The 22,725-nt window shown below is 49.3% G+C and overlaps 3 protein-coding genes across 7 annotated transcripts in view; 2 read left to right on the top strand and 1 right to left on the bottom strand.

Moving 5' to 3' along the window:
• Positions 1-22,725, top strand: part of RIMS4 (regulating synaptic membrane exocytosis 4) — a 143,695-nt gene that overhangs the window by 81,018 nt on the left and 39,952 nt on the right. The gene's annotated exons all lie outside the window — the stretch shown is intronic.
• The window catches only part of ADA (adenosine deaminase), a 113,538-nt gene that overhangs the window by 4,801 nt on the left and 86,012 nt on the right, over positions 1-22,725 (top strand). The gene's annotated exons all lie outside the window — the stretch shown is intronic.
• Positions 1,134-22,423, bottom strand: CCN5 (cellular communication network factor 5). Of its 3 annotated transcripts, none has more exons than XM_082361828.1 (5): positions 22,091-22,423; positions 21,843-21,934; positions 18,855-19,071; positions 13,494-13,748; positions 1,134-7,170 (listed from the first exon to the last, which is right to left on the bottom strand). In XM_082361828.1, exons 2-5 carry the CDS (start codon positions 21,900-21,902, stop codon positions 7,001-7,003), a joined length of 702 nt encoding a protein of 233 aa, XP_082217954.1. In that variant the 5' UTR covers positions 21,903-21,934; positions 22,091-22,423; the 3' UTR covers positions 1,134-7,000. The 3 variants fall into 3 exon arrangements, with proteins under 3 accessions (XP_082217954.1, XP_082217953.1, XP_082217955.1); XM_082361827.1 differs by having other exon boundaries at positions 21,843-21,956; positions 22,091-22,244; XM_082361829.1 differs by lacking the exons at positions 1,134-7,170; positions 22,091-22,423 and adding an exon at positions 11,312-11,670 and having other exon boundaries at positions 13,490-13,748; positions 21,843-21,928.

Here is a 22,725-nt window from a genome sequence, read left to right on the forward strand (position 1 = left end):
CATCTGACCTGGGCCCTGCCCCGAAGGGAGGATCCTTGTGCTTCCCAGGAAAGAGGACCCTGGCAGAAAGAGGCTGTGAAGTGCACTTCTGGGGACAGGGTCTAAGAGAGGTCACGGGGTCCAGATATCCCCCAACAGTCAGGAGACCACTACAGGGACCCCTGAATAAGCTAGTCATGTGGTCCAGGAACACTAGCCTTTAAACACTTTCCACACAAAAGGAATCCACCTCCCTGAGGGAACTCAAAGCAATACCAGCTACGTTTTTTCCCCCTTTCCTCCACTGCTCCTTCCAGGCCTCATAAACAGGAGAAGCTAGAACTCAAACGGGGAGGATGGCAAACGTTTTTAGAGAGACCCTCACACTCTCTCAGTGCTGCAGAGGACTGTAATGCAGAGACTAAGGGCAAGTTTCCGGAGCCAGACAGCCTGGGTTTGAATTCTGTGTCTCTTAACTCACTAGCTGTGTGACCTTGGGCAAGTTACCGCATCTCTCTGGGCCTTAGTATCTGTAAGATGCCATTAATAATAGTACGTACCTCATATCCTCATAACACTGTAAGGTGCACATAGTTAGGCTATTTAACAGTTTGTTAAATTAAATAACAATGCATTCGTGAGGTGAAGGGTCAAGCTTGATTTAGAGGAAGTGTTAAATAGTATATAATTAGATGTTCAATCCAGACTGAAAGGCATGGGGCAATGAGAGATTTGACTGGATGTGTTCAAAGGCAATGGGTGAAGAAAAACTAGATCCATTTATGTGTGTCCCTCACCAAATTCAGATTATTCAATAAGCCAGTTACACGTGTGACGTATTTAGATCAGTCTGGGACACATTGAAACCCTCAATACATGTTAACTATTATTATTCAAACTTGTGCCAGGTCAGAAATTGAATCCTTTCTAAGTTTTGTTAGTTTTGAGGGATAATAAGAATGACTATTTTTGTGGTGGCATAAAGCAGTGATTCTCATACTTCTTGGTCTTCATAAAACCACCCAACTGCATAAAATATTTGTGAATCCAAATCACATTGCCAACTCCATTTGCAAAGTAAAAACAATGGGGAAAAATGAGCAAGTACTATATTTATAATCCTCCTCATTTTATAAAAGAATGAAAAAAAAAAAAAAAGAATGAATTTCATAACCCCTCAAATGAGGCAGGTCATAAGTTCAGAGTAAAAGACAGTCTTACAGATGGAATCCATTTCACTTGAGATTTCACTGTGTTGTCCTTATTTTTAGTACCAGTTCACTGGCTGGAGTTTGAAGACCTCAGATATAAATTCCCATAGAGTTTGCAAGCATCCAGAGCTGTTATCCCCTTTAATTCTCATGACTACCCTGTAAGACTGGGACCATGGTCTACATTTTCTTTTGAGTATGGAGGTTCAGAGGGGTTAGATGCCTTGTTCAGGGTCACCCAGCTGGAACAAGATATCAAGCCTGGCTTCAGAATCTCAATATTCCTGGTAAAATACGGTCTTTTCCTCTGGTTTGAATACATGTTGGAGAGGCCTCTCCTGTATGTGGTCATCCAAGCATGAAGCTCCTTTCCTTTTGTGACTCTGTCCTGTCCTAAAGCAGAGATTCTTTTCCCAGAGACAATACCCAAGGATCTGGGGATGAAATTCAGGGATTCCTGAACTTGAAAGGGAAAATAATTGCATCTTTCCACTGACCTTTAGCTAACATCTAGCACTTCCTTCAATTATGAATGGAGAAAACAAAGTAGTAGTAGCAGTACCTATTTGTCACCAAAAGAAATCACAAGTATTTTCATATCAAAGTAATTATTGTGGCTATCTTGAAATACTGTTTATGCTATCGCCACATTGAAAGTACGGTAATTAAATCTCGTTATTTAATATATTCCTAAAAAAGCACATGTAACAATCTCACATACTTTTTTTGTTTTGGTTACCGTATTTCAATAATTTGTGTCCTTTGTAATCCCATGTATTTGATTTTATGTGTTTAATATGACTTGTCTGAGAAGGAGATCATAGATTTTACCAGTTGCCCAAGGAGTCCTAGGTTCGTAAAGAAAGGTGTAGAACAATGTTCTAGAGCCTTGAAGTCCTCCATTGTGTCCTCTGCATGTGATCAGCAGACGAGGGCAGAGAACGAGCGTGGAGGATGGTGAGGGGGGTTTACGGTCTGGGTCTGGAGTCAAGCCCATGGCCAGACCTCGGTCACCGTGGCTGGGAGATGTGGTCTCTCTCTGGGTGCCCAGGAGGGGAACAACAGCCAGCTGCTGCTCCATTATCCTGTCGTTTGCAATGGCTCAGACTCAAGGAGACGCTGGGACCCCTTGTCTCGGCGATTTCTAGGAGGATGGTGGGGCGGCAAGTGCTGGGCACCAGGCACCATCTTGCTTATCTCATCCACAGGTGCAACAAGTCTACTGTTGCATGGAGGCAGCGCTGGGGGCAGCTAAAGCTGCTCCTCTCAGATCTTACTTCTGCTCCAACGTGCTGTCTGCTTTGTGCCCCAAGAACCCACAGTCTACAGGGGGCTGATGAAATTAGGACAAAATGAACATTCTTGCAAATATAACTGTGGCTCTTGCGTGTGCAGAGCGCTAGAGTTTGCTAAGCACTTTCCTAAGCTGGGCTTATCTCATCCTCACTGCCGCCCTCCAGCAAGGCAGGGCAAAGATGATCATCTCCACTGTGCAGAGTCAGAAACAGCTCACAGGGGAGAATTAGATGCTCAAGGTCACAGACTAGAGGCACAATCAGGGCTAGAACCCAGGCCTCAGTAACCATTCAGCAGGTGCGTATTAAATACCTACCATGTACCAGGTCCTGTGCTGGGTTTCAGGGACACAGGGATGAATCAGAAATCTACCTGGCTTCTAGGGAGCAAAGCCCAACAGAACAGCCAAGAATAGACAGGTAATTACACTACTGTATACAGTTATATTTGTCAAGACTCTTAGTTCAAGTGATAGGAACCCAATTCAAACTAGTTTCAGTAATAAAGGGAGTTTATTGGTTCACATAACTGAAAAGTTTAGGGAAGGATAGCTTCAGGCGCAGCTGGATCTAGCAGCTTGAACCTAGTTGCCTGCCATCTGTTTCTCTTAATTTCTTGGTTCTGTGTGACTTCATTTTTCAGCACTTCTCATGGTGGCAAATATAGCCTCCAGCAATTGAAGACTTACCTTCTAACAGTTTGCCCACTTGGGTCAAAAGATGGTAACTCTTTCCCAGTTGTTCCAGAAACAGTCTTGAGGCTTTGCATGGAATGGCTGAGCCTCCTGCCTCATGTCATCCTGGATGCGGATGAGGTGGGGGTGAGGTGAAGCCGTAAGATCGAAGGAGCCTGAGTCCCTTAATCATTTGTGGAGGAGCCCACCTACCAGAAACACCTGTTAGGAATGTTACATAACCGAGAAACAGACTTTGTGCTTTAGACATGAGCAGTGGTGTACAGAGGGGTGCTGGTGGCGAGAGTGGTCTGCCCCCAGAGGCAGGTGACAAAGGGGTACACTGTCTTTAAAAACTTTTAAAGCAATAATAAACGGGCTAAATTCAATCTGCTTTTTATCATCACCATGGGCCAGCAATTCTAAACATTGTCTGTATTAAAATATTCCTTCCCCAGGAACACCACTCCCACCATCAACCCTGACCCTTTGGTATGCCACTGGATTTGGGGCCTACTGACTGCTGGGATCTGGTTTGCCAAGACATACATAAGGGTTTATTTACTTATTTATTTATTTTATTTTTGGCTGCCTTGGGTCTTCATTGCTGCACGTGGGCTTTCTCTAGTTGCGGCAAGCAGGGGCTACTCTTTGTTGCGGTGCGTGGGCTTCTCATTGTGGTGGCTTCTCTTGTTATGGAGCACGGGCTCTAGGCCCATGGGCTCCAGGCATGCGGGCTTCAGTAGTTGTGGCACGTGGGCTTCAGTAGTTGTGGCTCGCGGGCTCTAGAGCGCAGGCTCAGTAGTTGTGGCGCACGGGCATAGTTGCTCCATGGCATGTGGGATCTTCCCGGACCAGGGATCAAACCCGTGTCCCCTGCACTGGCAGGCAGATTCTTAACCACTGCGCCATCAGGGAAGTCCCCGATAAGGGTTTAAATAGCAATCTGATGGACACCCTTATGTACGTACACCACAAGGGTTGAGGAAACATTACAAATATGACGGTTGCCACAAAATTTGGAAATAAGTTTAGATTTCTTTTGGAGATTAAATTCAGACACCTGAGAAATCTGGCTGAGTTGGTGACAGGACCCAGGGGTACTTCACTTTGTACGGGGGCCACATCGGGACCCTGGACTGTCCGTCTGTCATAAGCGGTGAGGCAGTGTGGATGCTACCAGGTTCTAAAACCTTGGGCTTTAAGGGGGTGAGAGTGGACACAGAGAAGGACTCGAGAGAGGAAGGGAGGGGAATGGGACATGAGTGGGATGGCTCAGAGATGAAGAGATTCAGGAGGGTCATCGGGACACGGAGGTCCAGCCCTTGAGGTGAGAAGGGGAGTAAAATCAAAGTCAACCCCCATGTTGACCGCCTGCTGGCTTCAGGGCTGGGAGGAAGCTACAGAAGAAGCCGGTGTTAAGTACTGCCCATCCGACAGGAGCAGATGAAGAGACTCAGCCCAGAGATGAGATTGGAAACATTTCCACGAAAGCCAGTGGTGAAGGGCCAGGGGCAGCAAATGGAACATGGATAAGAACCAGACCAGTGTGATGGGGCCACTTACAAGTAGGCTTGTTGACTAACCTCGGGATGTCCAAAAGGCCTAGGCTCCTGCCCTGGGGCTCGCCCTAGTGTTGTAAGTAATTGCAGTGGAAGAGGAAACAGATGAAGTTCCTGAGAATTGGCTATACCATGACCCTGTTGCTAAGAATGTGCGTCAGACCCTAGACCACACTTTAGCCCTGGAGAGGCAGGTGGACTTTTTGATAGCACATGAAATGTGGTGGCCATACGAGGCTTCACTTTCCCAGGCACCCCCTCCCCCGTGAGGCTGCTCGAGTTGCCCCTTGAAGAGGGTGCCCCACCTTTTGTTACCGCAGTAGCCAGGGTGGGCATGGGCTGGTGGGCTGCATCCTTTGCAGCGCTGGACAAAGGACCAACATGTGTGTATATTGATGGGGATAATCTGGAAGAGAGGGAGAAATGGAAGATGTGGGGATAACATGGGGAAAGTGGCAGGAGTCAGCACCTGGGCAGGTGAGAGGGGGTGGGAGCCAGGGCCCAGGGAAGGGTTGGCCTCGGGTAGATGTAGAGACTGCAACTAATGAAGAATAATCAGGGGCATCCGTGAAGACACGGGGAAAGGAGTGGCCCAGGCAGAGGGGACAGCTTGGGGAGAGGCCTGGGCCAGAGTGGGGATCCCAAGCCATCCCGGGTAGCTGGAGCACAGAAGAGGCTGGAAGACATAGCAGCGTGGTGTGGACGTAGCCTGGACCCCACCCGGAGGGCACCTCTGAGCCCCAGAGGGGTTTAAGCAGAGTGACATAACCATAACTGTGCTCAAGAAAGATCCATGTGGCTGTATCGTGTGGTCGATCTGTCCAGAGCTGAACTGTGGGCAGAGGGACCGGGGGGACAGACACAGGTGTCCTGGATCAGGGACCAGCAGGGACTCTTACAGGCATCTGTCTAAATGTTTTAAGAAAGCTGCTGCATTCGACACAAATAGGAAAGAATCCTAGGCCAGCTCTATCACTGCCTCACCCTGAGGCCTTGGATGAGTCCCTTCCCTGCCCAGAGACTCCCTTTCCTCACTCATGAAACAGGAAGGGAATGGGCCCCAGGCTCCCAGCCTCCTCCCTGCCGGTGGCCTCTTGGCGGCTCATTCACCAAAATGCCACAAGGGGGCAGCAGCACATCACCGTTCTCTTCGTATTCTCATATGAAGTCACGCTATTAATCTTACACAGATTTTAATGAAGTGGAGAGCTTGTTAAAACACAGATTTCCCGACCCCACTTCCAGAGTTTTTGTGGGTTTGGGATGGGACACAAGATATTTGCAGTTCTAACCAGTTCCCAGGCGATGATGTTGCTTCCAGTCTGGGGACCCCACTTCGAGAACTACTAAGGTTGAGGATTGGGAGTGAGGGTCGGGGTGAGCTCTGACCCACGCAGACAGGGCCACTGGGAGATCACTGTGAACTGGGTAGCCACTCCCATTTGTCAACTACATATTGACTTTTCTAAGCCCCATTAAATCCCCCCTTCCCGTTTTTTTTCTTTTTTCTTTTTTTTTTTTTGGCCACCGCGTGGCGGATCTCAGTTCCCCCACCAGGGATCAAATCAGTGCGCCCTGCAGTGGGAGGGAAAAGTCTTAACCACTGTGCCACCAGGGAAGCCCCCTTAATCACTTTTTAAAAGGCAAGACAGGGACTTCCCTGGTGATCCAAGGGTTAAGACTCCGCGCTCCCAATGCAGGGGGCCTGGGCTCGGTCCCTAGTCAGGGAACTAGGTGCTGCAAGCCACAAAAGATCCCCCAGTCAACAACGAAGATCCCACAACTGAGACCTGGTGCAGCTGAATGAGTAAATAAACATTTTTTAATGAAAAGCAAGATTATTTCACTCATTCAATAATGACTGGGCTTGGTCCGTCCTGGGCACTGTTCTAGGTCCTGGGAATCCATCAGTGAACAAAGCAGGCAAATTAATTCCCACCGCTCCTGGAGTTTGGCAACAAATAGTAAATGTTATAAGTAAGTTACGTTAAAAGGTGCTAAGTGCATCAAGGGTATTGGAAGAGCTGGGGTGGGTTCTCATTGAAATGGTGACTTGTGAGTCAAACTTGAAAGAGATCAAGGGGATTTGCCACGTGGGGGAAGATGATGTCAGGCAGAGGGAACAGCCCGTGCAAAGGTCCTGAGGTGGGAGCAAGTCTGGTGTGTTTGAGGAACAGCAAGGGGGCCAGTGAGGTCAGAGCAGGGAGAGGGTAATTGAGGACAAGGGCAGAGAGGTGACAGGGGCAAGAGCGGGGGGCTTGTAGGTCACGCAAAGGCCTTTAGCTTTCCTCGGAGTGAAAAGGAGTGGCATGGTCTGATGTGGTTTTTAACAGAATCCCTCTGGCACCCCCTGTGATGAGCAAGAGTGGAAGCTTGGTGAACAGGAGGAGGCTCCCGCAGGTATCCGGGCAGAGATGATGGCGGCCCCAGCCACGGGGGAGCAGTGGAGCTGGAGAGGGTGGTAAGAGGTTAGACACAAACACACACGTGCGTGCTGTTTCCATAACTAAACCGACTGGGTCAATGTGACTATCCACTCCTCTCCTCTGTGCAGGTGACCCACATTCTCGACCTGAACCCTTTTCTCTATGTCCAGACCTGTGCCATCTATGATCTCCAACTGCCTCTAGCTGCACTGCCCTGGATCACTACCGTCTCCTTGAACTCAGAATGTCTAGGACACCCCCCTCCTATCTGCCACCAATGGGGGCTCACCTCTGCTCTTCCCGGTTGCTGGCGATGGCCCCCCCCATCCTCCCCATCCCCCAGCAGAAAGCCCAGGGGTGTGTTTGGCCTCTTTTTTCCCCTGTTCCTCACATTCATCCTTCCAACGAGATCTCACAGGCATGGTCAGGCCCTTCTGATTCTCCCATCTGCTGCTTTTAAAAAAAAATATTTAATTAAATAATTAATTTATTTATTTGGTTGTGCCGGGTCTTAGCTGTGGCAGGCGGGCTCCTTAGTTGTGGCTCACTGGCTTCTTAGTTGTGGCATGCGAACTCCTAGTTGCGGCGTGCCTGTGGGATCTAATTCCCTGACCAGGGATCGAACCCAGGCCCCCTGCATTGGGAGCACAGAGTCTTAACCACTGCACCACCAGGGAAGTCCCCTCCCATCTGCTTCTGTTTCTTCTTTTCTACTCCCGCAGGCCTTACCTCTGAACATGGCAGTGACTGCATTCGGTATAGCCTGGTGGCCAAGAGCAGGGGCCCTGGAGCAGGACCCTCTGGGTTTGAATCCTGGTTTTGCCAGCTTTGAACTGTGTACACTTGGGCTGTTTCCTTAATTTCTCTGTACATCAGTTTCTCCATCTGTGAAATGGGCATAATTATACTTACTTCAAAGGGTTATTGTGAGGGTCAAGTGAGTCGTTACATAGAAGATGCTTGGAACAGAGCCTAGTATATTGTTAGCACTCGATAAATGTTAGCTCTCATTTTTATTAGTTTTGCAATAAGTCTTTATTGAACACCTATTATGTGTAGAGACCTCCATCATACTCAGAGATAATCTGACCCAAGAGAAAGAGCACAGGCCTTGACTCAGCAATTCCACTCCTAGATGCATATCCAACAGAAATGTTTACCAATATCCAGCAGAAGACATGCACTAGAATATTCACCCTGCCTTATTCATAATAGCCTCAAACTGGAAACTACCCAAATGCCCATTGAAAGTAGAATAGATAAATAAAATGTGCTCTATTTACACAATGGAATATTATACAGTGACAAGAAAGAATGCATTATTGTTACTTGAATATTGTGGCTGCAACTAACAAATATAACGGGGCATGGCTGGGCCGGGTCCCTCTGGCTCTGGCTTCAGTGGGGGTAGCCTGAGTTTCACCTGGTGACCTTTGTCCCCAACACCATCCCCTCTTCACAAACAAGAAGATTCCCAGCCTTTGCCTTCACATTAGTCGCTGACTTGCAAAGAATTGTCAAGACAGGATGATAATAATAGCTTATTTTCAAGTGAACATAGAGGAATCACTCACCTAACATTCACAATACCCCTACGTGGTGGGTACTCACACAACACAATGACCCTACAGGGTGGGCATTACTATTTATGCCCATTTTACAGATGAAAAAGCTAAAGCACTAGGAGGTCAAGTCAAGGTAATGATAGCTAAAATGTTTATTTAAACCACATAATACTTTCAACAGCCCTCTGTGTTGCGTACTGCCATTATCCCCATTTTAGAGAAAAGGAAACCGAGGCACAAAGAAGTTAAGTACCCTGCCTGAGATCTCAGCAGGAAACCAACCAGGACCGGGCAGGCTGGCTAGGCCCACTCTTCATGGCTCTGCTCACAGCTTCTCAGGAGTGAGATCATGGGCCTTACAGCAAACCTGGCCCAGAGCCCAGCAGCACAACCCTAGGACAACTCATTAATCACTCTGAGTCTCAGTTTACCCACCTCTAAAATGGGAATATCAGCAGCACTTTGTTTTAGGGATGTCTCAAGGGCAACATGTGATTATGTGGGTAGAGCTCTTTGCAGAGAGAGCCCCCCACGTAGGAATAGTTCAATGCAAGTTCATTGTTCTCATCCTGGCTCTCAGGATGTTTTCAGAATTGTTCCGGGCAACGTGTTCAGAGTTTACGCTTGCAGAACCAAACCCACCAAAACTCAGCCTGCGAGAGACCACAGACCCAGCCTGGAGAGTCAGATAAACCTGGCTTGGACTAAAATCCCACCCCAACTGCAAACCAGCTCTTGGACAGATCATATTTCCAGATCTAGGCCTCCTCATCTGTGAACTAGAGTTAGTTCTATTTTGTGAAGATTAAATGGCTCCAATGCTGCCTGTGATTCTCAAATTGGGGTACCTGGAGGAGGTGGTACCTGACCGAAGTACTGGAGGCCACCGTACTGAAGAGCGGGTCATTTACCACCTGTGTGCTGGGAATCGCCCTTCCTGGCTCTGTTTTGTACCTTAGAGCACTGCGTTCCCGGCCTCCCAGGTCTTCCCAGTAGGTTTGACCAATGGGAGGCACTTCTGGGAACTGGGGGGTGGGAGAGAGCAGAAGCCAGGATCTGTCTCCCCATCTCCATCTGCCTTTTGTCAGGCACAAGGCTGCATCTCCGTGGTGGCTCCCGCTCCCAGCAGACAGCCCTGCTGTGATTCCATCTCTCACCTTCTGGTCCCAGCTTCTGGGCTCTGCCCTCCCTCTGCCCCTCCACCCCGAGGGCTGGTACTGAGGGAAAGAAGTCATTCATTAAAGAATACTTACTGTATGACTCTATTTACATGAAGTTCAAGAATAAGCTACATCGCCTTTGAGGGCGGAGGGGATGATCCGGCCCGAGAAAACTTCCTTTGATGATGGAAATGTTTTACACCTTGACTGAGGTGTTGGTTACATAGCTGTGTGCGTTTGTAAAGACTCATGAAACCATACACTTAAGACCTGTGCCCTGATGGAGCAGTGGTTAAGAATCTGCCTGCCAATGCAGGGGACATGGGTTCGATCCCTCGTCCTGGAAGATCCCACTTGCCGCGGAGCAACTAAGCCCATGTGCCACAACTACTGAGCCTGCACTCTAGACCCCGTGAGCCACAACTACTGAGCCCGCGTGCCACAACTACTGAAGCCCGCACGCCTAGAGCCCGTGCTCCACAACAAGAGAAGCCACCACAATGAGAAGCCCGTGCACCGCGACAAAGAGTAGCCCCCGCTCGCCGCAACTAGAGAAAGCTGGCGCGCAGCAGTGAAGACCCAACGCAGCCAAAGATAAAAAAAAAAAGACCTGTGCATTTACTGGGTGTGCCTCATCCCTCAATCAAATTAGTTTAATAAGAAGAAATCCTGGTAAATACCAAGAGTGTTTTCTAATTTCCTGGTTGGATCCTGATGAAACACAGTTTTTATTTTAAGCAAACACAGGTAGACCGCAAAAGAGGATATAAAATTTGTATGTAGGGATTTTTTGTCTTTAAACAATAAAACATGAGACGGCAAACGGAATTTCACACGTGGGTTGGTTTATTCAGGCCATGTTCCCCAGTCTCTGGAAGGTAGTCTTCCTCCTCCCCTGCTTCTCTCTAGTCAAAAATGTTTCCAAGCACCAACCCGTATGAAATGTCTGGCTTGGCCTGGTGCATTGCAGAGTCTCAAAAAAGGTTAATTCTTACTAATACAAGTTGGGTTTAATGGGCCAAGTTAAGGCCTGTTTTCTGACTTTCTTCAAGACAGAGTGATTTCACCTTGTGATTTTTACAAAGAATTCAGCCCCTGAATTCTGCCCATGGTGGGGAGGGAGGGCTTTCTCAGACAGCACAAGCTTGACACATAGGCACATATTCAGGGATATTCTTACATCGCTCCAGGAAAGGAAGCAGGAGATTCAGCACATCTGTGCCCCTCTTCACCATACCCCCAGAAAAGTAGCCCATCCAGCCCAGCACCTGCCCTCAGTCTAATGATTAAGGGAGAGATGGTGGCGCCATCTCTGGAAAGCTAGCCCGTGCGCATCATCGATAAAGGCTGTGAATGGACCAGAAGAAACCTGGCCATTCTCCCAGGCTGTGAGTTAGAGAAAGGGGGACTAGGGCATGCATCCCGCTGCATCTCAGGGTCCAGGTTGGCCAGCTGGCTTGCGAACACTCTCGTGCTCCAGGGCCCGGATGGTGGACCCAAGCTGGACTGTTGCCTGCAGCCCAGATTGCTTGCTGGGCGGGCGGGTGACACCGAGTTTCCATTCTCAGTCTGGCTCTAAAAGGCACTGTTCCATGGGCTGTGGCCCCTGGTGGGTGGACAGGGCCCAAGTAGGCATAGGCGGCGCTGAGTCTCCAGGCGGCAGAAGCGATTCTGGTTGGACACCCGGGTGGCCACACCCAGCCCACAGGTGGTTGAGCAGGGGCCCCAGGCCGTGCTCCATTTCTGGGCAGGAGACGGCAGGGGCTGGGGGAGCGACAAGACCAGAAAACTGGGGGTCCTGGGGGAGAGAAAGAGGGATCAGCACGGCAAGGTTAGGCAGACAAATCTACCCACTGGCTTGCGATGCAATCTTGGTCACGTTGCTTAACCTCTCTGGACCTCAGTTTCTTCCTATGTAAATTTCCTAATAGTTGATGAGTAGGGTTGGATAAAATAGTGGAGGTGAAGTGCTTAACACAGTGCCTGGTATTTGTAAGCACTTCATAAATATTGCTTATTAGGCAACTATAATGGCATTGGCCATGATGGCCTCCCAGTAAATGGTGAGTTTCTCACTTCTGTATCCTCCACAAGTTCTGTGATAAGTAGCATCTTACAGGAAGGAGGTTGGGGCCTGTGTGTGTGGTGGTACCATGACCTGGAGGTAAGGATGCTGGTGATGGTGAGGCCGTGTCTGGATCAAGGTGGTGGGCTCCCATGGTCCAGCTTTCCTCCTCCTCCAGGCTTATTCTGTGCTGTTAATATTTTAGTAGCCTTCCTTCTGGTGCTTTATAACCAGTGGCTCTTAAATGGGGACAGTTTTTGCCCCCTGGAAGATATTTGGCAACCTTTGGAGACATTTTTGTCACAAGTAGGGGTGGGGACTACTGGAATCCAGCAGAGATGCCGCTAAACATCCTACACCGCACAGGACATCCCCTCACAACAAAAAATTACCTGGCCCAAATGTCACCAGTGCCCGGGTTGAAAAACTCTCTGTTATGTACACGTGGCAGTATTGTATGACGTGTATGTGTTCGTAGAGCTATAGACACACACACGTGCGTACACGCAGCGGAGATCAAATTGCATATACGGTGTCATATCCTGCTTTTTATACATAAGGCTAACTCACTGGCATTCTCCTATGTATTTAAACAGATGTATCATATTCCATCGTAGGGATAATAACAGCATACACTGAGTGCTGTGTGCCAGGCACGTCATAACTGCTTTGCTTGTATTTACTCATCCAGGCCTCACAACAGCTCTATGAGGTGGATGCTCGCATTCTCATTTTACAGTTGGAGGAACTGAGACACAGAGAAGTTAAGCGACTTCTCACACAGCTAGGAAGTAGCGGAACTGGGCTTAGAACAAAGGCAGACTCCATGCTTCACCCACCACGCTCTATCACCTCTCGTGTGGCGCCATCTTCTATGGAACCAATGCCCTCTTTTCGCTTGCCTTCAAAAATTAAATTCATATAATAATAATAATTTTTTAAAAACCCAGTAACATAGCAATAACGTAATCCTAAAACTGAAGAGTTTATAGCATGAGGTCACTGTCTTTCCTGCCTACCCCTAGGCCCACATCCCAGAAGCAAGCACCTTGGCTTCGCTCCGTTCTGAGTTCCTCTTTTGATAAACCCCAATAATAATGTATTAGTAATATTATATAATATTTAAATTGTATTATATAAATGTTATTAATATGTATCAATATATTATGAGTATAATCATATATATATTATAATAATATAGGTCTATGTTATACCTCTGCTATGAAATGTGAGAATTTGTTTCAAGTGTTCTAACCCTCCTTTCCCCTCCCCCCTCTGCCACCAATTTTTATTTTTAATTGTGCATGATTTAAACTTATATATTTGCACCACCGACTCCTGTTTTGTCAGTTTTAAAGAGGTCTTGTGACCTTCCACTCCACTTTCCTACATGTCCCCGTAGCCACCGTCCCCTCCCAGATTTTGTCAGTATAACCTTGGTTTTGATGTGTCCAGGTGTCCTGGCACCTAAGAGGCCCCGCCCATCCCCCCCCCAAGCCCTCCCCGCCCTCCCCCCACCCCACCTCCAGGCGGCCCTGGACCAGCCCTGTACTCACCATGGGCTGGGAGGCGCTGGACCCCCAGCCCCCTTCCCTGGTCGCACACCCACTCAGGGCAGCATTTTCCTGGGACCTCCACCTTCTTGGGGTAGGGACAGTCCCAGCTGGGCAGCCGCACGTCCTCGCTGCACAGGGGCACACAGGTGAAGCCGCCGTCCTCACAGCGGCAGCGGATCCTGCAGTGGGGCTGGAAGATCTCCCCATCCCGGTAGAGGCGGCCGTTCACCTCACAGCTGCCCTCATCCTCTCCCCCTGCAGAGGAGAAACCGGATCTCCATCGGTGACCTCCCAACTTTTCCCTGGGAGGGCTGCACTGCCCACGTCCTCCACGGGGTCCTCTCGGCAGAGCTGGTCTGGATCCCGCTGGGGACGTAGTGCCCTTACAGAATCTGAGCGCCGCAGGGGGCTCCAGCCCCGAGATATGCACCCCCGCCCCATTGCCATACTGCCCTGTCGCCTGCAGGAAGACAGCCTGCTGCATCCTGGAACAGGCTTTGTGGGAAGACTGGCCTGGTTTCAGCTCTTTAATTAGCTATGGACCTCGCCCAAGTGATGTCACTTCTTTTAGTTTCCTCACCTGCAAAATGGGTTATAATGGTACTTATTTCACAGGGTGTGGTATAGACTAAATGAAATGATATTTGGAATGAATACAACGTGAAGGAGATCTTCAATAGATCCTCGCTGCTCTGTTGTTATTATTAGCATAATTATTATATATTAATAATAATATGTTTTAAAAATATATAAAATATTACCACTATTATATACACACTGAGATTTCATGCCACAAACTTTCCTTGTCCATCTGCTGTATTATAGTCATTACTGTCAGGTCAGGGCTCAACTTGCTGGCTGTGTGACTTTGAGTAAGTGACTTAACTTCTCTGAGTTGCCTTAACAATAGCAATGATGAGAACAGTAATTCGTACTTTCAGTGAGATGAGATAATGTGTACACAGCATCTAGCACACGGCTAGGCATAGAGTAGGTATTTAAGAAACACTCTTCGGATGAAGCCCTCCAATATGGGTATTATGGCCTCTTCCTCCACTGGACATGAACCCCTTAAGGGCTGGGGCCAAGAGGGTTCATTCTGGCATCACAGAACCGCAGGAAATGCCCCTCTAATGAATGCCTGGCACAAGACTCAGCACATGAGAGACAATGAGAAAATAGTTCTGACTCCTTATCATTTCAGAGATATATATCGTGCCCCTCCTATGTGCCAACCACTGTGTTCCTAGACAGGACTAAGACCCAGTCCTTACTAAGAGGGATTCAAGGGCCATTGTGGGGGACAGGTGTGGATGTCGCCATCTCCAAGACAGAATAAAGAGCCCTGGAGAGGTGTATGTGAGCCGCTCAGGAAGTGCAGAGAAAGGGACAATTAGGAGGGTTTCCTGGAGATGTGGGTGGCACTTCACCTGGGTGTAGGGGAAAGGACTCATGGGAAGCTGGTTTTCCCAGGTCTTCTGAGAAAAAAACCTCGAATAGATCCATACACATGCAGGAATTTTGGAACCACACAGACCTGGGTTCAAATCCCAGTTCCCTGCTTGCTAGCTGTGGGACCTGGGACAAGTTACTTCACCTCTTTGAGCCTCAGTACCCTGCTCAAAAAGCCACTGGAGGATCAAATGAGCTAGTGCACTTAAAGCATTTTGCCCCAAGCCTGGGACCTAGTAGATGCTCACTAAATGGGAATAGGTGATGCTATTCCTCTGGGCAGGACAGGGCCAGTGTCACCCCCCTCTCCTTGCTCCTTCCAGGCCAAAGCCCTTTGGTTCCAAATCCCTGACCTTTTGGCCTGGACCATGTGACCACTGGTTTCCAAGAAACCAGAGGGGTAGCTGCACCTTAATCCATAACCCCCAGCCTGGGTCTCCCAGCCAGACTCCTGGGGCTGCAGCCCTGGGGCCTCCTGGTCGCTGGGATGACCTGGTAAACAGAGGGATTATTTAGTAAAGTCAGCTGGAGGGAGCGATAATTTTAGTAAGATTTCCTGGCACCTCTCCTGGGTCCTTCAGCTCAGAGCTGATTGGGAGGTAGGTAAGGATCCCTAGGGAGCCACTCCCCACCCCGGGATCTGTGTGAATCCACGTGCGTGGTCCCAGACACCATGAGGCACCTTCAAATGTACTGGATTTGGGATTCCCCCACCTATACACACATACTGCTGCCAAAACCCTACTTCTCCTTCTGGACCCTCTCCAACGGCCCCCTTGTCCAGAAACTTCCCCCAAATAACTTCAGGACACAACCTTGTCATCTGGTCATTTCTGCATCCTTCTTTCCCTCTGAGAGTCCCTTGCAGGAGAAGGAACAACAGGGTCTTTTTGGTTTTTGTTTTTTTTTTGTTTGTTTGTTTTACCTGCAGCCACTTGCACACTGTGTGACCTTAGGCAGGTGACTTAACCTCTCTGAGCCCCAGTTCCCTCATCTGCAAAATAGGGATAATAATAGGACCTCCCTCATTATTAGGGTTAAAATGAAATCATGTATATAAAGGATTTGTTCACAGTACATGCTCCATAAACAGTGCCTGTTACTGCTAGCCCCACCAGAACTGTTGTTATTATTCATGCATTCAACAATTATTTATTGAGTGCCTACTATGTGCCAGACATTGTTCTAGGTATCTTGTGATACAGCAATGACTGAGACCAGCCAAAATCCTGCCCTCACTGGAGCTTTCGCTCCAGTGGAAATAAACACAAGAAACAAGGTGGTGTTTGTGATGTCAGATGGCGATTAGTGCTAGAAAAATAAAGGAGGGCAAGGTTAATGAGTAGGGCAGGGTTGTAGTTTTTAAATGTGATCGGGAAAGGCCTCACTGAAAAGGCAATATTTGGGTAAAGATGTGAAGGAGGTGAGGGAACTTGCCATGCAGATATCTGGGGGGAAAAGTGCTGGTAGCAGGAAAAGCCAGTGCAAAGGCCCTGAGGTGGGAGCGTGCCTGGGGTATTTAAGGAGCAGCGGGGAGGCCATTGTGGCTGGAGCAGAGAGCAGGAGGGAGAGAGGGAGTTAGATGTGGTCGGAGAGAAAACAGGAGCAGGATCCTGCAGGGTCTTGTCACCCACTGAGAGGGCTTTGGCTCTTACTCTGAGAAGATGAGAAGCTATTGGAGGCTTTTACGCAGAGGAGGGAAGTGATCTGTGACCTGATTTATGTATTTAAAGGAGCCCTCAGGCTGCTGTGTTGAGAACAGACTAGGGGCCAAGGACAGAAGCAGGGAGACAGTTATGGGGCTTCTTCAAAATCCAGATGAGTAATGATGGGGCTCAGACCCGGTGGTAGCAGTTGAGGGACTGAGAAATGTTGGATTCTGGAAATATTGTAAAGAATTTGCTGGTGGGTAGTGAGTGGGATGTGAAAAAAAAGAGAGAAGTCAAGAATGACTCCAAAGTTTGAGGCCAAGCCATGGGAAGGATGGAGACGCACTTGGCTGAGCTGGGGAAGCTGCGTGTTTAATGCCAGGGAGATCGGGAGCTCGTGCTGGACACACACGCAGCTCGGAGTTGGTCCTCAATGAAGAGCTGTCCAACTAGTGAGTGAGAGGAGAGATTTGGGGAAACGTGTTCCCTCCAGAGCCAAGACCTAGACTCAGCCTCTGTGAGGTCTTAGCTGGCTCTGGCTCATCCATGGTTCAGTAGCTCCCAGCCTCCAAATTTGGTTCCAGTCGTTAAACATTCGTGAGCACCACTGTGTCGCCTGACCAGAGCTGGAAGTGGCAGGAAGGAGCAAGGACGAGGTAAATTCTTGGCCTCCAGGTATTTGAAATTTGAATCAAGGCGGAATACGAAAAGCTCCTTAATAAAGTTAGTGACAGTGACAGCCACTATGTACTAAGCATATACTGAGCGTCAGGCAGTAGAGTGATAGAAACAAAGATTGCGGAGCCAGCTCCCTGAATTCAAATCCCAGCTCAGCCACTTATGAGCTGTGTGACCTTGGGCAAGTTACTTAACCTCTCTGTGCCGCTTTTTCTCCATTTACAAAATGGGGATGACATTAGGACCTACCTCATATGGTTGTTGAGAGATTAAATGAGGTGATATTTGTGAAACTCTTAGTGCCTGGCACATGGTAAATGCTAGGCAGGTGCTCAATAAATATATTCTGCCAAGTGCTTTACATGTGTCATGGCTTAGCTAGATAACAGCCTTGTAAGCTAAGTGTTACTTGTCTAATTTTTTCTTTAGATACATTTTTATTAGCAATCATCTGTAAGTTTATAAAACACATCGCCCCTTTCTCATTAGTATACTCCCCTTATCAAAAAAAGTATTTTACAGGGATTTACTGTTGATAACTTTATGTCTATAAGTTTTGTTTTTTAACAAGGCTTTTCCTGTAGATAGACTTATTGTCAATGATTCATGGGCCTTTCTTCCTCTCTTTCTCTATCTCTCATTCTTTTTTCTTGTTTTAAGTGTTACAGTCATGTAGATGAGAGTGGTAAATTGCTCTACAAGTCTTATTATTTAAAAAGAAAAAAAGGGAACAGAACAGTCCTCACCTCTTTATAGTTCTCTAAAGCAGTGGTGCTCAACTGGGGATGACTTTGTTCCCCGGCATCTCGTGGGTAGAGACCAGGGATGCTGCTAAAAGTTCTGCACAGAACAGCAGCCCCACACAGAGAATTCTCCAGTCCCAAACGTTCCTAGAGTAAAGTTGAGAACCCCTGATTTAAATCCCCAGAAGGCACAAGGCCTAGGGTAGTAGAAGATGTAACATGCCCAAGGTCTCTAGCAAATAGCAAACTCGGGATTCAGACTGTCCAAGGGCTCCCAATCCCAGAAGAGGACAGAACGGAATGTTGCTTTAGAGCCTGCTTGACTCAGTCCCCAGCTGTGTAACATTAAGCATGTCCATTAGTATCGCTGAGCCTCAGTTTCCTCATCTATAAAATGGGTCTGAAAGTACTTACCTCATAGGATTATTGTGAGGATTATGTGATTTAGGAGGTAAATGCTTAACACAGTGCCTGACACAGGTTATGCCCTAAATAGGGAGTTGCCCTTTCATTTTTCCCAAGAGTGTTATGAGGGTCCTGGGAAGGGATGATGACTTCTGGTTTGAGAAATCTGGGAGGGCTGCTCAGGGGAGGAGGTGTTTGCGCTTGGCTTTGAAAGTCGGCTATGATCTGGACAGACAGGAAGAAGGAGGATAGGTTGTTTGGCCGGTGGGCATGATCTGAGCAAAGACAAAAGAAAAGAAGAGGGGAGTGAGCTTAGGGAACCCTGTGTCACGAGGTTTGGCTGGGAGAGAGAAGGGCTTCTCTCGGACTCAGGACCTCAAGGCCTTGACTTCCCCCCCAAACACCCCCTCCATCAGTCCCGCAAACCTGCTTACAGAGGCACATGGACCCCCGGCCGCCAGGGCCCGCCCCGAGCTGGCAGACCAGCCCCTGGCTGGGGTCGCAGACGTGGAGATGGTCGCAGGGCTCCCCCAGCCGCCGTGCACATACCCGGCAGCAGTTGCAACCGTCCAACACCAGGGGCACCCCCTGTGGGCATCGGGGTGGTGGCCAGGGACAGGTACACGGTGTTGGGCACAGCTGGGCACACACCTGCAGAGACAGGGACCTCACTCAGCCATGGTCGTTCAAGGTGGGCAGTGAGCCCCTCACAACTGACTCCTTCTCTGCCAGTGTAGGGTTCACACCTTGGCCCTGGAGTCACATAGACCTGGCCTTGGACCCCGGCAGCCCCACGGCACTCCCTAAGAGACAGCATGGCGTTGTGGTCATGAGCAAGGGCTCTGGACTAGAGTTCCGGAACTAGCTCTGCCCCTGAATAGCTGAGCAATCTTGGGGAAGTTACTTATGCTCTCTGAGCTTCAATTTCCTCATCTGTGAAAAGGGGGCAATAATGTTTAACTCGGAGGATTGTTTTGAGGAGTACATGAAATGATGCATGTTAAACCTTTAGCGCATGGCCTGGCGTGCAGTAGATACTCCATGCATCTGGCTATAATGATCTTTATTGTGAATTACAATAAAGGGCTTAGGGTCTGCCTTCTAGGAACTTACAGGAGGGCAAAAGCAACAAAAGGAAGGATTAAAATGACAGGGTACTATTCATTTTTTAGCAGGTGGACAGTGGATATTTATCTTGAGGGCTGTATAAATCAAACAGTATCATGGATGTTCTTTGATCTTTGGAACAATCTAGAATATGTTTCTGGATGAACATCCAATCATCCAGGAAACCTGGTAAAATACCGACCCCTAGGCCTCCTCTGGGACTTACCAAATTAGAACTTCCAGAGGCTGAGCCCTCAAATCTATGTTCTTAACAGGGGCTTCTGATGCCCAGCTAGGTTACTGGCACCTCTGCTCCAGTCTAAATCCCTCCCCCTGCCATGTACAGATGGGGGAACTGAGCTCCAGAGAGAGGAAGGGACAAAGTCCCAGTGGGTTAGCTGCAGGGCTGGGAGGCTGCTTCCTCACTGAGGATCCAGGAACCCAGAGTTGGGATAGACATTTTCTGTAATAGGGGAAAAAAATGGCCTTTCCTTTAATCCTAAGGGCCAGGATCAGAATCCAGGTTCATGTGAATCCAAGGCCCAGTCTCTTAATTGCCACACCTACCTCTTGTCCCCTAGTGGCTCTGATGCCACTTAGCCTCTGCCTCAATTTACCCATCTGTTCAAGAGGGATATCAGGGAGGGTGTTTCAGCATAGCCAAGAAGAGATAGGTCCTCTCTGGTATCCCTCTATCTCCATGCCCTTTCTAACCACCCCATCCCGATGTCCAAGTGGCCCCATCACACACTTGGTTTCCCCAGACCCTTGCTGTGGTCCCCAGGAGGCAAGAGCCCTGGACGGGGAATCATCCGGGCAAGAGTTGAACTCCAGGTTCTACCACTGACTTGCTGTGTGACCTTGGACACTTCACTGAACTGTTCCGTGGGGAGGGAGCTGTTTCCTCCTCAGTAAAATGGGGTGGAGACCACCTGTCCTGGAGTCGTGACAAGGATTTAATGAGGTCACCGCCAGCTCTAGGTCAGTGTGACTTGGCCTGTTTCCAGGTCTCTACCGCCTGCCCCTGTCCACAGGCCTGAGCCCTGCCTGCCAGACTTGGAATTCTCTCTCTGCGGATTGTTGCAGCTTTCATGTGTGTGATGACTAAGTCCCTGTGTTCTGTGTGGGATGCTGCCTGGCCCCCTGGAGCCTGGGCAGAATGGAGGGCTGGGGGAGGTGAACAGTGAGTCTAGGACAGCTTCATTTTGGCCTTTCCTTTAACCCTAAGCCCAGAACCCCAAGTCCCCTGCTCCAGCTACCCAGGCTACCCTCCCTGGCATCATGTCCTGCTCACCCCCTTTGGAAGAACAAACAGCAGGATTAGGATGCCAGCAGGGTTCTCAGCCTTCCCCCAACCACTGCTTGGACCCAGGATAGAGAAAAGTTCCTGCCTGTGATCCTCAAAGGAGCATGAAAATACAGTGAGATCGTGGCTTGTGGGGGGCCAGTACCCATGACACCAGGAACCTGACATTTGCTAAGGTGATGGCAGGCTCAGCAACTGTGGCCTTGGTCCAGGTTGGGGGTGGAGAGACACAGACTGCAGTCCCCCCTGCCTCACACTCAGGCCTATCCTGGGTTCTACCTCCTCTATTGCTCTGTTGCTGTGTGGTTTGGAGCAAGTTGCTTACCCTCTCGGAGCCTCGCTTGACTGAAAACAGGGAATAATAATTCTTTATGGGGTTGTTGGTCATGTTAGGCAAGGTGGATGTTCCACAAGCCCTTTGAAAATATCCCAGAAGAGAAGGTCATTATTCCGTGGAGCTGTCTCCTTATCCCCCTCCAGCTAGGGTCAGCAGGCCACTCACTGCCTGAGGGCCCAGCAGCATTAATGCCCCTGTGGTGTGAACATTCCAATCAGCTATGCACCAACATCCATTCAAATCCTGGCTCACAGGCAAAGCAGGCCATGTCTTGAGTCTCCCCATTTATAATGAGGAGACCCACTTCTGTCTGTAGAGGAGCTCTGGGGATTGGTAACAATCATAAAAGTCCTCTCTTAAACATTTGCCATATTCCAGGTCCTGTGCTAAGCACTGTAGATGAACTATGATAAATGATCTTCACAAAGGCCCCATGAACATTATACCCATTCAACTGAGGAAGCAGCTGAGGCTCAGAGAGGGAAAGAGATTTGCCTGGGGTCACACAGCAGAGCTGGCCAGAGGCAGCTGTCTGGACATCAGGGAGGGAAGCTGAGCTGAGCCCCACACAGGAGGCTTGCAGGAATTCCCCCAGGGGGTCTCTGGCTGTGATTTAACACCTTCCCCACCACACCAAGGAAGCCAGCATTTTGGGGCCTGGGGCCCCCTTACCTTGGAGAAGAGGCAGAGGAGGGAGAAGGCCAGGAGGTGGGTCTGTGGTGTGCCTCTCATGTCACTGTGTCCCCACGGAGCCAGCTTTGAGCCTGGGAGGCAGGACCTGTAAGTCTTTATGTTCCAGCAGCTGTGAGGTCACTCCCAGGCACACACACACATACGCACACACTTGCACACACACATGCTGGCCTTTGTAGCCCTTGTTTCTCTCCCATTCTCATCTTCCCACTGATGAGCCCATTTACCTGAAGGTGAGACTGTGGAGGCCACCTGGGGGGTGCTTGCCAGCGTGTGTGTGTGTGTGTGTGTGTGTGTGTGTGTGTGTGTGTGTGTGAAAGCCAGAGCCAGTGCCAGTGCCAAGAGCCTGTGACAGGCTGGCAGGGGCCTCTCTAGCTCCTCCCAGCCCAAGAGGGGCCTCTCTAGCTGCAGCCCAGCCCCAGCCCCCCTGCCCAACCCCAGGGACGGGGGGCTGTTGATCCAGGAAGTGCTCAGCAGACACCCCCTTTGCAAAGCTGACCCGAGTCCTTCCAAGCCCCGTGGCCTGGACTCCGGGCGGCTTCGGCGGGCCTGCGGTTTCTGGCAGGAAGACTGGCAGCCATCCAGAGGCGGGTGTGACCCAGAGCAAAACTTCCCTGGTAGGCCTGTTTGCTTCTGGCGACAAGGGGCCTCCCCATGGCCTGCTTGCGGGGCTCTGGAAGGTGGCCCGCGGTGGATGAGCCCGTGCAGGCTGGACCTAGTGTGTGCCCGTTCTTGCTGGGCCCTGCTAGGTGCTTCGGAAGAACCAGATCCATTTTGCTGAATTCAACCAACTCTGAGGCCCCCTCTGTTGTGTCTCCAGCCCCTGCAGAGGGGGCAAACCCAGAGGGGGAAAGGACAGTGG

This window comes from Balaenoptera borealis (assembly GCF_965194805.1).
Source record: "Balaenoptera borealis genome assembly, chromosome: 16".
NCBI classification, from domain to species: Eukaryota; Metazoa; Chordata; class Mammalia; order Artiodactyla; family Balaenopteridae; genus Balaenoptera; species Balaenoptera borealis.